At 30.7% G+C, this 14,568-nt stretch overlaps 1 protein-coding gene and 1 long non-coding RNA gene across 2 annotated transcripts in view; both read right to left on the bottom strand.

The window, feature by feature from the left end:
- LOC136975077 (protein FAM135A) overlaps nucleotides 1-14,568 on the bottom strand; it is a 113,447-nt gene that overhangs the window by 16,557 nt on the left and 82,322 nt on the right. Inside the window, exons 16-19 of the mRNA XM_067270074.1 lie at nucleotides 9,156-9,265; nucleotides 4,815-4,906; nucleotides 3,733-3,830; nucleotides 1,365-1,516 (exon numbers count right to left, since the gene is read on the bottom strand). Coding sequence (XP_067126175.1) covers nucleotides 1,365-1,516; nucleotides 3,733-3,830; nucleotides 4,815-4,906; nucleotides 9,156-9,265 — 452 coding nt within the window. The remainder of the gene's footprint in view (nucleotides 1-1,364; nucleotides 1,517-3,732; nucleotides 3,831-4,814; nucleotides 4,907-9,155; nucleotides 9,266-14,568) is intronic.
- Nucleotides 187-634, bottom strand: LOC136975175 (uncharacterized). The gene is made up of 2 exons (XR_010880758.1): nucleotides 581-634; nucleotides 187-366 (listed from the first exon to the last, which is right to left on the bottom strand). It is a non-coding gene; the product is annotated as an uncharacterized lncRNA (long non-coding RNA).

Raw genomic sequence — 14,568 nt, 5'->3', positions numbered from 1 at the left:
TCTCCAAGCCTATTAATGTCAATCGGGTTTGGATGCCATTCTAAGACTGTTGTTCTGACATCCACCCTCTTCTTCAAAAGATCTTTAATAGCAGATTTCAGCATTGGTCCTCTTTTGTCTTCCTCTTTTCCAGAAGAAAACACATCTTGCTGAGTTTCTTCTGTTGTCAGATCAGTTTCAGGATCCATTATGAGCTATTAAATGTTCTTTGTTTCTCAGATGTGATTTTTGTAATTCCTTCAGCTGCTTCAGTCTTCTTGATTATTTCTTTCTTAACTAAGATTGTGCCTACTGTAGACATGTTCAAGCCATACTGCCTAGCAACATCAGACATCTTCTGCCCACTATCTATCTTGGTTATTATCTCTTGCTTGGTTTCTATGGTGAGCACAGTTCTTGACACTCCACTCTTTTTAGGCTCAATAATATTATCAGTTTCTTTTTGAAATAAAAAGTTCAGAAAAACACTTACAAAAATGTAGAGAACAGAAATCAACTAGTGCACAAAAAAATTATGTAAATGTGAGGCCTTGATGCAATTTGTTAAAACGTTAATGAACATCTGATGGGACAGTTAAACACTCGCCTTTCAAAAATAAAAACTGACACAAAATGAGTGCTCGCCCGACAGTCTTGTAAAAAGACTATAAAATTGAATATGATTTCTTTGTGAGAAAGGTAGACAAAAGGTTGGAATTACAAGGGAAAGTTTCAAAGTTCAAAGGAATAGCCTACTATCCAATCAATATTGAGTTGAGCATCAATGTTGATGTCTCCCAAGCTCTGAAAGGTTTCGAATTGTCACCTGGAGACAAGGGAAGATCGATCGGTATTTACTATATTTTACGTCACTTCTTCTTGTGTTTGTTCTGTGAAGTGTTCATTATCCAAACATAAAAATCTTTCACAAAAGTGTTTACTGTCCAATTTGTTCATAGTCTGAACTGTTTGTTAACTGATCACCCACTGTATTCTTAAAAAGTTACAAATGACTAAATGGTCAAGAGGTCAAGGTGGCAGCCTACTGCTCTGGAGAACCTGAAATTGAATCCAGATGGGTCAAAAAATCCTCAGGAATTTTTTGGGGGTGGCATGTCTGGATATGTTGAGCTCTATCCCTAACCACCCAGCCATCCCATTATGAGCCTGGCCAAACCCATAATAGGCTTGCTAAAAGAGGCCCTTAGTACCAACAGGGCAAAAAAAGTTTTAAAAAAATTCTTAAAAAGTATAAGAAAATATAATTTTATTCACAATAATCATGGAATTCAGTTTCAACACTAACAAAATTAAGAAAAATAATAACACTTTAATTTAAAATCTAAAATAACATAATACATAACAATTAAGAATATAATTTTTACCCATATTTACAAGTCCACTGTTGTTATAGAGTGTACCCAAATGAGGACCTGATAAAGACAGAAAAGTATGAAGTTGATTCAAATATGGTTTCATCTCTGGCCTTGCAAGAGCTGAACGAATTATAATATTTCCAAGTGAATGGCCAATAAAACTGAAAAGTTTTTAAACAGATAAAATTAAAAATAAATAAAGTTATAAATTATAGAAATAACTTTATTATTATTGATGTAATTAAATCTAGGCAATGTTAAATTTGCCTTTTTTTAAAAGTAAATAACATAGTAAAATTTAAATCCTAATTTAATGATTCATTTTTATCAAACAACTTTGATACAATAAGATGTTCTTTGAATTGGAAGAAACCTATTAAACATACTCAAATATACCTGAAATAATATTAAAACATCAAAGAAATATTAACTTCTTTACAGTTGAGATTTCTCTCTCACATTTTCTCTTTAAAAATTCTGAAATTTTTCTTGACTCCGAGTTTATTTATTTATTTTACTTACCGAGTTATTAATTTTATTACATTTCTAAATATTATCATAAACAACACAAGACTTCTATTAAAACTGTCTTTGATAAAGTAACTATCATGTAATAATATAATTTAGTGGTAAAAAAAGTGGTAAAAAAATAAAATGTTAAAAATTTCAATATAAACAAATTATATAATCTGAAATTTTAACATATCAAGTTTTTAAAACAAATTACTAACAAATATAAATAAATAAGTAACGAGCAATTATTTATTGTGACATTGTCACAATGCTGAGCTGCAAATTTTAATCATATTTTTAATCTATTTAATTTAAAATGTATGATCTTCATCTCAAACTAGTACTGTAGTGTCTTGCCCCTGTACATCATACTTTTCCATTAGCAATAGAGTTGTACTGGTCATCCAATTAACTCCTTTCAGGGAAAAATTTTTGAATTGAAATAATGCAACTTCCAATTTGCATCAAAAGTTCGTATATAGTTAATTGGGACCTTCTGCCTTTAAGCTTTCCATATCTGGTCTTCAATTTCATTCATCTAACACCACTCTCGAGATTAAGGAAAGACAAACAGAAGAACAACAGTAAAAATTTATATATTGGGTTGCAATTTGAAAAAATTGCAGCCCAATGATTTATAACAAACTAAAGTAAAAAGTTTGAATTAACGTAATTAAAAATATGACTTAATAAAAGATACTTACAAAACCAAAACTAGGAAACAGAATTAAATTTTTCTTTTTTTAATAACTGTTTTACAATAAATCCCAATACACAATAAATGTTGAAATAGCCAAACCATAACAGAAATTGACTGAACAGGGCTTAAGCCCTCCCAGTAGACACAAAAAAATTATAATTTATTTGTTCAATCTTCAAAACATTGTTTTTAAAAGCATTTATGATAGCAAATATGATTTATCAAACCAGCCACAATACAATTGTCATACACATGTTAATAAAAGATTTGTACTAATTATTCAAATATTTTAATTTTTTAATTTGTCCCTCCTTTGGGTTCTCCTGGTATAAGAATACTTATGATATAAGAATGAAATCAATACATAAGTTACAAAGAACTCCAAAGACAAGAAAAAGGGGAAAGATTTGAATACTATGAATAAACCCAAGTAACCTTGTTATTTCAGTTAAGGGAACATGACACAGCAATCCCCTTGGTGCTCTCTTAAGCAGAATTAACTGTATATGTAGCTCTTCATTTTATTTCAAGTCTATATCAATTAGATATATATATATCTACATGAGGGCTTATCATATGTATTATCATATATATAGATCTTCATATTCATATATATGTATGAAAGACCTTTATATTATGTATAAAATTTCAGTGTTGCATATAAAACAGAATATGTTTGAGAAACGTAAAAGGTGGCTTTCAAAAAGGCAGAAAGATTAGATTAAATCTATTACTGGATTTTAAACTTTTAGAGAATTTTTCTATTTTATTTTCTTACAGACAGAGAAATAAAAAAAAGTAAATCTGTAATTGAATAAAAACTCAATTGAAATTCAAAATCATGCATCAACTTTGAAATGTAACAACATGAATTATGCTAAGTTAATAAAGTAGTTGAGTCAGCTTATTACATATACAAAACTTACATTTATTTTTATATCTTTTACAAAGTTTTCATAAATATTTTCATCAAAATTTAATTAATACCAAATATTTAATAATTTAATGAAATATATTAGATTATTATTATGCTATTAATTTAATGATTCATTTAAGTTGAATAATTTAATAAGATTTTAAAAGTTAACATTAATTTTAAACTTTTATATTTTTCTATAAGAATTACAAAATCAAATAATAAAATATTCAAAAGCATAATCCAACCTAATTTTTGATGGCTTCAATCCATAAACTTCTATATGATAAGTGATTTCTGATACCAATCTGTCAGTCATTGTTTCAAAGTCATCAAAAGTTTCACCCTAAAAATTAAAACTTTTTAATCAATTAATACATATATACATTTCATTATAGTGAAAATTCTTAACAACATACAATATCAACAAAAGCTATAATGTCTTACTTTGAAAGTATTTACTACAGGAAATCAATAAGTTTTTATTTGTAATAAAATCAACTTACATCTCCAGAAATAAGATAACTAAACTCATAAGATAATCATAGAAAAACTGATCACATGAATATTTTGTTTAAATATCCAAATATCATAAAAACAAATATAAAATGAATGGTTATAAAGTTTCATTAGTGTTGTTAAACAGTTCTTAATCAAAGTTTAATTATTCAGCAGTATATATGTTTTCACAACCCCCAAAAATATTACTACTACTACTTGCCACTGTTACTTATCTACATAATACAAAGCTTGTGTCAAAGAACAATAAAATATATCTCATTTAATTGTAATATATTATATTATATTACACTTAAATGAGATACAGCAATTTGATAATGTTATAGTCAACAAGATTAGAATATCCTTAGAGTATATCCAAGGGAATAGAATTGCAAAAGTAATTTGGATATAAAAAAAAGGAAAATGATTTTAATATAGTTTTGAGAAAAATTGCCATTTTTATTATGAATTAGTATGCTATTCTGTACAAAATTAAAACTGTTGTAATTATATTTAAATTTGTAAGCTCTTTTAGAAGAGCTGTTTTATTTTTTTAAATTTTTTTTATAACAGATTCTGAGAATGAGGGAAAGATATTCCTAAAAGCATTTAATAGACTTGACAAGATCTTGACTTTCAAGAAGACTGCATTGCTTTTTTTTAATACAATTCAAGGAGCCATATGATTATTTTTGTTTCATTTACTTTGGTAATTACTTTATTTTCAATATTTTATAATTTATTTATAAATATTCAGCAGATTAAAAAAATGTATTAATATATAATTGTAGGAAAGATTAAATTAAATATTTTTATTTAATTTACATACCTGATTACGCTCCGACATAAGAAACTCAAAATTAACAGTTGGAAGTCCTAACTCCAAATAGGTTCTAACTAATCTTAAATCTGCACTATTACCTGCAATATCAAATAACTTTAAGAATTTCAAAATATATAACTTATACATGGTATATTCTATAAATACATTAATGTTTAATTAATGTTTCAATTATTATTAATATAATAACCAAAGTTTGTTGTCTTTTTTCTCTGCAGATGGTGCTACCTCATAACACATTGTATAATTTATTAATGTAATTAATTCTACTATAATATCCAAAGTCAAATTGCTGACCAGATAGTGCTACTTCATATCATTTGGCATTGTCATTTTTTATTTAGAAGCATGATATATTGATGTCTAAGAAATGCCTAAGAGAAAGCAAAGCAACATTGATCAAGCAAATTCCACATCTAAAAGAATAAGATTAATACATTTAGCCTTTTCCCTATGTTATGGTAACATATTAACAAGGGAGCCCAACTGACCTGATCTGACAAAAATTCAGACCATTAACTACACAGTTCTTCATCATGCTTGACAGGGAACTATCTAGTTGAAATATAATGCTCATTCACTGAATTCTGAGTGTATATTTTAACATTAAATATTTTGATAATATTCCATTCATACAATTATCAGTTTTACAAAATAAAGTTCACTATTACAAATGTTAAACACAGCAATTAATAAGGCAATTTAATTTATCATTGCTGCACACAAAAACATAATAAAAACAATAAATAAAACACACTGATTATAAAAGTTTTAATACTAATTTCAATACAAAGGAGAACAAATAAGTTACTCAAAGTATTTTATTGCAGAAATACAATTAGTGACAGTGTGATGAAACCTGGGTCAGGAGTTCAATGAATCTCCCTTTACAGGAAGATAGGTGTCCATCTAGTGGTGCACAAGAGCTAGCAAAGATGGTGTGTTGACATTGTCACACTACTTGAGCAATGAGCTAGTTGTGCATTTTTTGTAGGCTAAAAGCAAAATGCCCATCCAAATTCACAAAAAGATATTGGAATATGTACATGGACTGTAACATTGTAGCCAGATGTGCAAGTTTTTTCTCAGAGGAAAGATGTCCTTGCTGATTAGCCATGTCCTGGCCACCTGGTTAGCATGTCCACCAATAATGTTGCATGAATTAATGAGACAATTTTGACAGATCATTGTATCCATCTACAGACTTTAGCCAACCTTATAAACATTTCCTATAGAATAGGTTATGTTATTGTCCACAAAAAATTGCAGTATCACAAGATCAGTACTTAATGGGTCCCTAAGTAATTGAGTCTGAAATAGCAGGGCATGAGAATGACAACATCATCAGACCACCTGCAGCAGTATGCTATTGAAGGAAACAGGTTTTTCTAAACCATAATAACCAGTGATGAATCACAGCCTACCATTTCACATCAGAAACAAAAGCCAGTGTGGTCTGGAAATATCTTTCATCCCCACCAGCAAAGAAGTTTTGGGTTAGTCTGCCAAGATCTTGTTACAGTATTCTGGGACATCAAGGACCTACTACTGGTGGAATTCCTTTCTTACAGGTCAACTGTTACCACTGCAATCTACATGAAGACTTTGCACAAGTTTTAATGTGCATTTTGTGACAAATGATCTGAATAAAACCCTTCATGATAAAGCACATCTACATGTCAGGGCATGCACAAATTGCTAGGAATGGTTGGGAGGTCCTTATGCACCACCCTTAGTCCTGACCTTGCACCAAACAACTTTCACCTCTTTCATCCCATTAAGTTCTTGGAGGGTCAACACTGCCTGTGATGTTAAAGTGAAAAGTACAGTGTTCCAATGGTTGTATAATCAGAATATGAAGTTCTATGAACAAGGCATCCTTAAGCTTGTCACAGTGGAACAAACAAACCAACAGGAATGGTTCATATGTCAAAAACTAACTAATGATTGTCCCTTGCTCTCAGCTGCCTTAACTTTGTTTCTGGTAGTAAACTTTGCTCGAAAATAATATTATGAGTTACTTATTGATTTTCCCTTATAAATTAATATTGAAAAAAATTATAGAATTATTAACTAAATACAAAGATACTAATTAAATTAACTATGTCAAGACTGAACTTACAATATTATTATTATCCTTATAAAATTAATAGTGTTATTAATGTTATTTATTTAAACAATATTAAAAATACTTTGTATACATCTGTTCAAAGCCTTTTAAATCAAAATCTAGTAGTTTAAAATTTTTGAAATATTTATGTTTTTCATTAAATATTAGTTTCTTTTTAACATTTTCTTTTGAACTATTCATTTCCATACCAAAAGTATAATTGTTTTTCTAGTTAAGGATCTCTCTTCATAAAAATTGAATTTATGGAAAACATTTTTTCTTCTCTTAATTTTTTCAAAAAATCACCTCTAACAATTTTATATCCTTTCAATTAATAAGTTATTTACTCCTCTTTAAAATGATTCCTTTTCCTAAATTTATTACATTTTATCCAATCCTTCTCTCTCTTATGTGTTATTTTCGGGACCGGGACTGAGTTTCTTCTTGTGATATTTAGCATCCAAGCACCAATTCAGCAGTTTGTTGCGGTCCCGCGATAACTGAGCCCATATCTGCGTACAAACGATCAATAACAGAACGCATGTAAGCCACATGCCGGCCAACAAAAAACGGAATGTAAAATGTGATATCGGGAAAAGGCGTGCGATTAACAATCCTCCGATCACATTCGCTCTCTCTTTCCCCTTATGTGTTATTTTACTCAACTATCAATTTGCAAACAAAAATCTTATATTTTCATTTGCAAATTTTCTTCTCTTATTTAATATTTTTACCTAGAAGATATGAAGAAAAATGTTGCTGAGAAATAATTATAAAAATATTATATCCAACAAACTGAAGTATACAGACATTTCTCAATTTGCAAATGAGATCTATTCCTAGAGCTTGTTATAAGCTTTTGTTCATTATACTTTTAATTACTTGAGAAAATAGAAACAATTAGCAAAATTTTAAAAAAACAATATATGTAATAGTACACTTATTTACTGTTAATAAGCTTTTACCCATCAATAGTTTCATTATTTGATCATAATCATTTACCACATAAATGACTAAGTGAAAATGACACATTAATAGATGGAAGACAATTTGATAATGAAATAACTGGTCTGTCTAGCATCTTAAGAGGATTGTAATGTGCTACAGTTATCATGTACAGTTGAAGGATCTATCAGATATGTTCACTATGATGTTATTTATAGTAAATGCTCATAAATCAAAAATTGCTTATATTTGATTTCTATACTAGATAAGATTAAATGGACTATATGGCTTTTACACTGATATTTCCAAATCAACAATTAGGAAAACAAGGACACAAACAAGAAAAGAACAGAAAAAATAATAATAATACACTGATCTCCATTTAATCCAAACCAATTTTTATTTGTTTTGTTACTAAATATTCTACACAAGCACCAAAAACAAAGCCTAACCTACGGATTATATTTTAAAAACAAGACAATTTGTAAAATTAATATATACTACACATTTTTATACCAATTTATATACATGCTGTGGCTAAAAAAATCAGTGAATGTTAGAATAAGAACAGCAAAACAGATGACACAGAAATGCCTTCAGAGTACCCTCCAAGAAACACAACACACTTTTGACAACATTCATAGAGCTTCTGGAAACCATTGGAAAAGTCTTGTTTGGAAACTGCTGTCACAGGGGCCTGAATCAGAAAGATGTTGGCAAAACATGATCCCTTACTGACCTCTGAGATGAGGAAACAAAAATAAGTCTGCAGGAACAAGATTGCTTTAATCAACATTTCATGCATCTCTATCACCATTTTCCCCAATTTGAAGCAGAATTTTGTTATGTCATTGTTCCATTGCTCTTTGATGCCACCTCTCACATAGATTGTGCTTGAATGATTGTGGAAAAGCCCACTTGCAGGTATGTATATGTCATACTGTTGGTGTTGATTTTGTGCATTATGTATGTATATTTCATGCCAGAAGGCATTCCTAGACATGTCTCTGGATGTCCACAAGCACACTTGACCTTGTGGCGGGCACCAAACTCAAGATAATCTAACATTCATCAAACTTTTAACACACATCACATAAACACCAAGTACTGTATCAAAAAAAATTTTAAACACATATAACTGCACTAATCCAAACTTTTCACTAATCTAAATAACCTCATATAATAATTTGTTCAGATGACATCCAAACTAATTATTGTATGAGTGCACTGTATACAATTTATTAATATTGTAAAATAAGTGGAAATTTACTTACCATCTAAACCATGAACACAAATTACTAGATGTAAACCTTCAGGACTAAATGCCCGAAGATCATTATCACATTGAAAATAGGGCACTATGGAAGCAGCAGAAGGAAGATCACTGAAAAATAATTTTATTTATTAATAATTTACAAACTGTTATTATTACATTTAAAAACATTACAAACAACTATTAAGCATTTTTTAACTGCAAAAGTTATTTAACAATTTTAGTGTAATTTGTAATATTTTAAAAATTCTTAAATATCCTGTCAGCACTGATAATATCCTTTCCATCAGTCCGTAATTTTTTCAAAGTAATATCATATTATTCAAGTTGTCAGAATTATAAACAACAGAATAAAAATAATGAACTAAAACTATTATTCATATTTATAAAATATTTATTTTGATTTCTTTATTTCAATTTTTCTCTATTAAATGTAAACAGTTAATTGATACATAAATTCTATTTAACATATAAAACAATACATTATTTAGGAGATGGCAGTTGGTATTTGCATTGAAATGATCAAAAACAAATATCAAAATTCTATAATATTTGAATAAATGTGACATTTTTTAACTTTCCTATAACAACAAATCATAAAAGTTAACTTACGCCAGAGTTGCATATACTTCTGATAAGTAGCACTGAGTTCAGCGTTAACGTAGATTCTTCTTTTTATTGCAAGTACTTTCGACGAAAAATGGTCTGAGGCTCTTAATGAGGCTCTTAATGTCAGATAAGGACAGAAGATTTGTCTTATGCAGAGAGAACGATTTTATTTCTAGAGCCAATGACTTTCTGTTACACTCATGCTCAGTGGAGATGGACAGAGATCCAACGCCAACAGTACTGCGAAAGGCAAGAAAAATTATAACACTGCCAGGACTAGCACTGACTTTATCTGGTCACCTTGAACCTCCATCAAATGTTGCCTGCCCTAGGCTGTTCTTTCAGCCCAAAACGCATAAGGAGAACTGACCATTACGACCTTTAGTAAACAAAAGGTCACATCCAACTTACCACCTGGAAAAAGCCCTGGCAAAATTTCTACGAGAGCTGCTCCCGGAGTCACCATTTGTCACTCCCTCCTCCATAGACGCCAAGACCACCATCGAAGCCAACATCACAAGAGCAAACATCAACACCTGCACCTTCTACAAAATGGACGTGATATCTCTATACCCTTCCGTCCCCACGTTTGAAGCCGTAATGCTAGCCAATGCTATGCTCCTTAAGAAAGGTCTCACAGTTCAGCAGGTACTAGATATTCGTAAAGCGTTGATCTTCGTCACTGAAAACAATTATTTCCGCTTCAACCAGAAAATCTATCTCCAGAAACAGGGTGTCCCTATGGGCTCCCCTCTTTCTGCAGTCTTGGCCGAGCTCGTCATGAGGGACGTGGAGCAAAAAACTTTCAACGCACCACTCACTATTTGCTACCCTCTATTATACCTACGCTATGTTGACGACATCCTACTAGTATGGGGAAATTCAGAGGAAGAATTCATCCGATTTATGCAGCGATTATCAAGCGTTTATCCCACCATCAAATTCACTTGGGAAAAGGAGCGGAACCAGACACTAACATTTCTAGATATGCGAATACAGAAATCGCTGGAAGGACCACGGTTTGTGGTATACCACAAGTCCGACATGATTCCCCACATCACTCCAGCTGACACCTTCCAACCATCGCGGTATATCAATGCCGCCATAGCAGCTCTCATCAGAAGGGCGATACTGCTTCACTCATCGCAGGACCTAATAAACGATGAATTGGAAATCATACGAACGGCAGTACATCACGCTGGGTTTACAGGCGCCAAATTTACGCATGTACTGCATAGAGTGAACGACTCCATCCACCCGTTCACCATGCTACACAACAAAAAAGAAATGGCAATAGTACCGTCAACATTACCATATCTAGGAGCACAGTCCATACTCATTAGCCGTATATTCCGGCAGTACGGCTTTGTGCTCCCCTTGACCCCTCTACCCAGCCTACGCAGAAGCATATGCAATGACTGAGACAAAATCAGCGCATTAGAAAAATCGGGGGTCTACGCGGTGCCACTAGAAAATCCAACAACAGGAGAAATAGAGAAATATATAGGGGCAACAGCAAGAATGATCGCCTGCCATATCGCGGAACACCAGGATGATATAAATAAAGGAAGGCAAACAACAGAGCTGACCAGAAAAGTTCTACAACAAAGTTACACTCCGCTTTGGTCAGAAACAGCGCTCCTAAAAAGCTCCAACAATAGAAAAATAATATTCATCTGGGAAGCGATCCTCACAATAACAGCAGATGCATGCAACGTCCCCACCCTGGACTTGCCCGAAATTTGGGTCACTCTTTACAAGCGCATAAACACTCAAACATGCCGACAAGCGCACACGTAGCGTGTGTGCTTTTCGGCACATGCACCGTCAATTGTGCCGATTTAAAATCTCCTTCGAACCGGCGAAGTTACCGAACGCTAAAAGAATACATTATTTTTTAAAAATTCGCCAACGAAAATCTTCCGTTATCAGTTTGGAACGTTCGGCACGTACCTCTTTCAAATTTGTTCTTTCCACATTCGCCTGAAGACGACGATCGTAATTTTTCGTCGAAAGTACTTGCAATAAAAAGAAGAATCTACATTAACGCTGAACTCAGTGCTACTTATCAGAAGTATAAACAACAAATCATCAGACATAAAAAAAAACAGTAAAACACATGAGTAATCTTTATTAAACAAACAGAGTTTTAACAGAATTCTCTCTCATATTTCAAGGAAAAGCCTAATAAACTTTATTCTAACTTTTATTTGAGGTGGGAAAAATTGAAATTCGAATTAATAAAATTCTTTTATGTCAAATATTTTTGAACTATTTCAATTCAATTTTTTCAAGATTTATAAATAGAAAAACATTTTCTCAAGTTAATTGAAAATTTCAACATTGTTTTATTACAGTTTTGAATATGAAATGATATATATGCTACTATAACACAAACTAAACAAAAATCACATCAATATAATAGCAAAATTAATTTTTGAATCACATTTTCAGTTTACTTCATAGACCATCTTGGGATTCTTTAATTCTCAGAAAACAGATTCAAAATAAATTTTAAAAAGTTTGGAGTTAAATGTAAATAAATAATTCTTCATGATAATCAATTCCATATTATAATTTGAAGTTTGCTAATGCTAAAATAAGTTTTCAAGGAGTCCAACAGATTGTTTTTATTTCAGAATGAGCAATTATTTATTGTGACATTGTCACAATGCTAAGCTGCAATTTTAAATCATATTTTTAATTTATTTAATTTAAAATATATGCTCTCCACCTCAAATTACTAGTGTCTTGCCCCTGTACATCATACTTTTTTGTTAACAATGGAGACATGCCAGTTATCTAACTCCTTTCAGGAGAAAATTTTTGAATTGAAATAATACAATGTCCAGTTTTCATCTAAAGTTCATTAGGGTCTCCTGTCCCTAAACTCTCTATATCTGGTCTTGACTTTCATGTATCTAATTCCATTCTCAAGATTAAGGAAAGACAGATGGAAAGACAACAGTGGGAATTTATAGGTCTACAATTTTTTTCAAATTACAGCCCAATTAAAAATTTTTTCAGAATATTAACTCCCAGCATCAGATTCCACTCTTATACAAATTAAAATAGGAATTTCAGGACAGCTTTTTGGAATAATTTTTTGTTTTTAAAAGATTTGAATATGTTTGATAGTTGGAACAGCTTATCTAGTTAAATCAGATAAAATAAGCAATATATTTTAAGATTATAACATAGAATTAATTTAAAAACAAAAAAGAATAAATACAGAGTGTCTGGACTGAGACTGATAGATTTAAAATTCAGTGCATAAAGATAAATGCATTTAATGTGTTGCAAGAGAAGGAGTAACTGTGTAAGTTTTTTCTAGAATTAATTGAAACACATGGTGTAATTAGACGTGGCATTCCATGACCCCAAGAAGAAAATAGATTTTAAGTAAAAATTATTTACAAAAAACATGGCTGGCGTTATTACATTTAATAATATATAAAAAATATAATACGACATTTACAAAGTTAAAAACTTTGTGTCTTGTCCTTCTTTTCGCCGTATTACACCATCAGCAGTCCTCAAGTCCTCACAGTCCCTCGGAGACGACCTTTCTTTTGAGGTTACTGCCTCCGTGAGAAAATGCAGAGTAGGTAAAAGTGTCCTCTAGTGTTGTTGCCACAATCAATAAAAATATTACATTTTAAGTAAAAATTATTTACAAAAAAAGGTCGTCTCCGAGGGACTGTGAGGACTTGAGGACTGCTGATGGTGTAATACGGCGAAAAGAAGGACAAGACACAAAGTTTTTAACTTTGTAAATGTCGTATTATATTTTTTATATATTATTAAAAGAAAATACATGTTTATTGAATGAAAATTAAACATACAACATTATAAAATTTAGATCTATTTGTGAAAACTGTAAGTTTATTTAAAATGGAATGAAAACATTGTAAAATGATTTTAAAACATAGGATAATGAGCACTTGATTAACATTCAGAAAATTTCCTTTACAGATTAAAAAGCAGAAGACATACAATAAAGTCTGGCCAGAAAGATCAACATTGGTCATTTGATAAGCTATTTTCACATATGTATAATGATCATCATTCAAAATGCATAATTCAATTCAGTTTTCTTTGAATTATCTGAAAGAATTTTTACATTACAAGTAATGATTTAAAATTTTATGTTAGTATTTATTGGAAATGAAAGTATAATTTATTGAATTCAAACTAAATTTAAATTTAAATTATCTGATTTTGAATTTTAAAAAAATTGTTACAATAGAAATTCATTAATCTAGCATCTATGAGACCAGAGTCATGTCAGATTAATCAATAATGCAAGATTGCAAGACATTTTTATATTTTCGTAAAGTTTGGTAAATTATATGCAATTTGAACTGCAGTGCATTTTGTACTAGTACATACTGTTGTATAATTCTGATTTGTTTAAGCATACTCTTTGCATCAGTCTGAAGATGACACAGTGCATCTGTATCATACTGTGTTAAGATTGAAGAAAAAGCTGCAAAAACATTAATGAACATGTCATTGCACAAAATCAACATTTACAGTGATTATGTACTGTATGTATAATATTTACATTCCAAACATGTAATGTATATCTGTCTGAGCCTTTAGTGTACTATATGTCCAAACAAATTCTGATTTGCAGAATATTAATATGCTGGATCATCATCAGACAATTTCAAATCATCATCTATTTTTCAGAGAGTGTCAGGTACCAAACATTCCAGATTATTGGGTACAGGATTAATGAGTTTTTACCTTAGTTTTTTTATAAAAACATTGTTCTTCCAGCAGTCACAAGTAAATATTAT

The sequence above is a fragment of the Centruroides vittatus genome, unplaced genomic scaffold (genome assembly GCF_030686945.1).
Source record: "Centruroides vittatus isolate TY-2023 unplaced genomic scaffold, ASM3068694v2 contig_364, whole genome shotgun sequence".
In the NCBI taxonomy this organism is placed as follows: domain Eukaryota; kingdom Metazoa; phylum Arthropoda; class Arachnida; order Scorpiones; family Buthidae; genus Centruroides; species Centruroides vittatus.
Note: the sequence above shows the minus strand (reverse complement) of the source record. Positions and strands in the feature narration are given on the sequence as shown.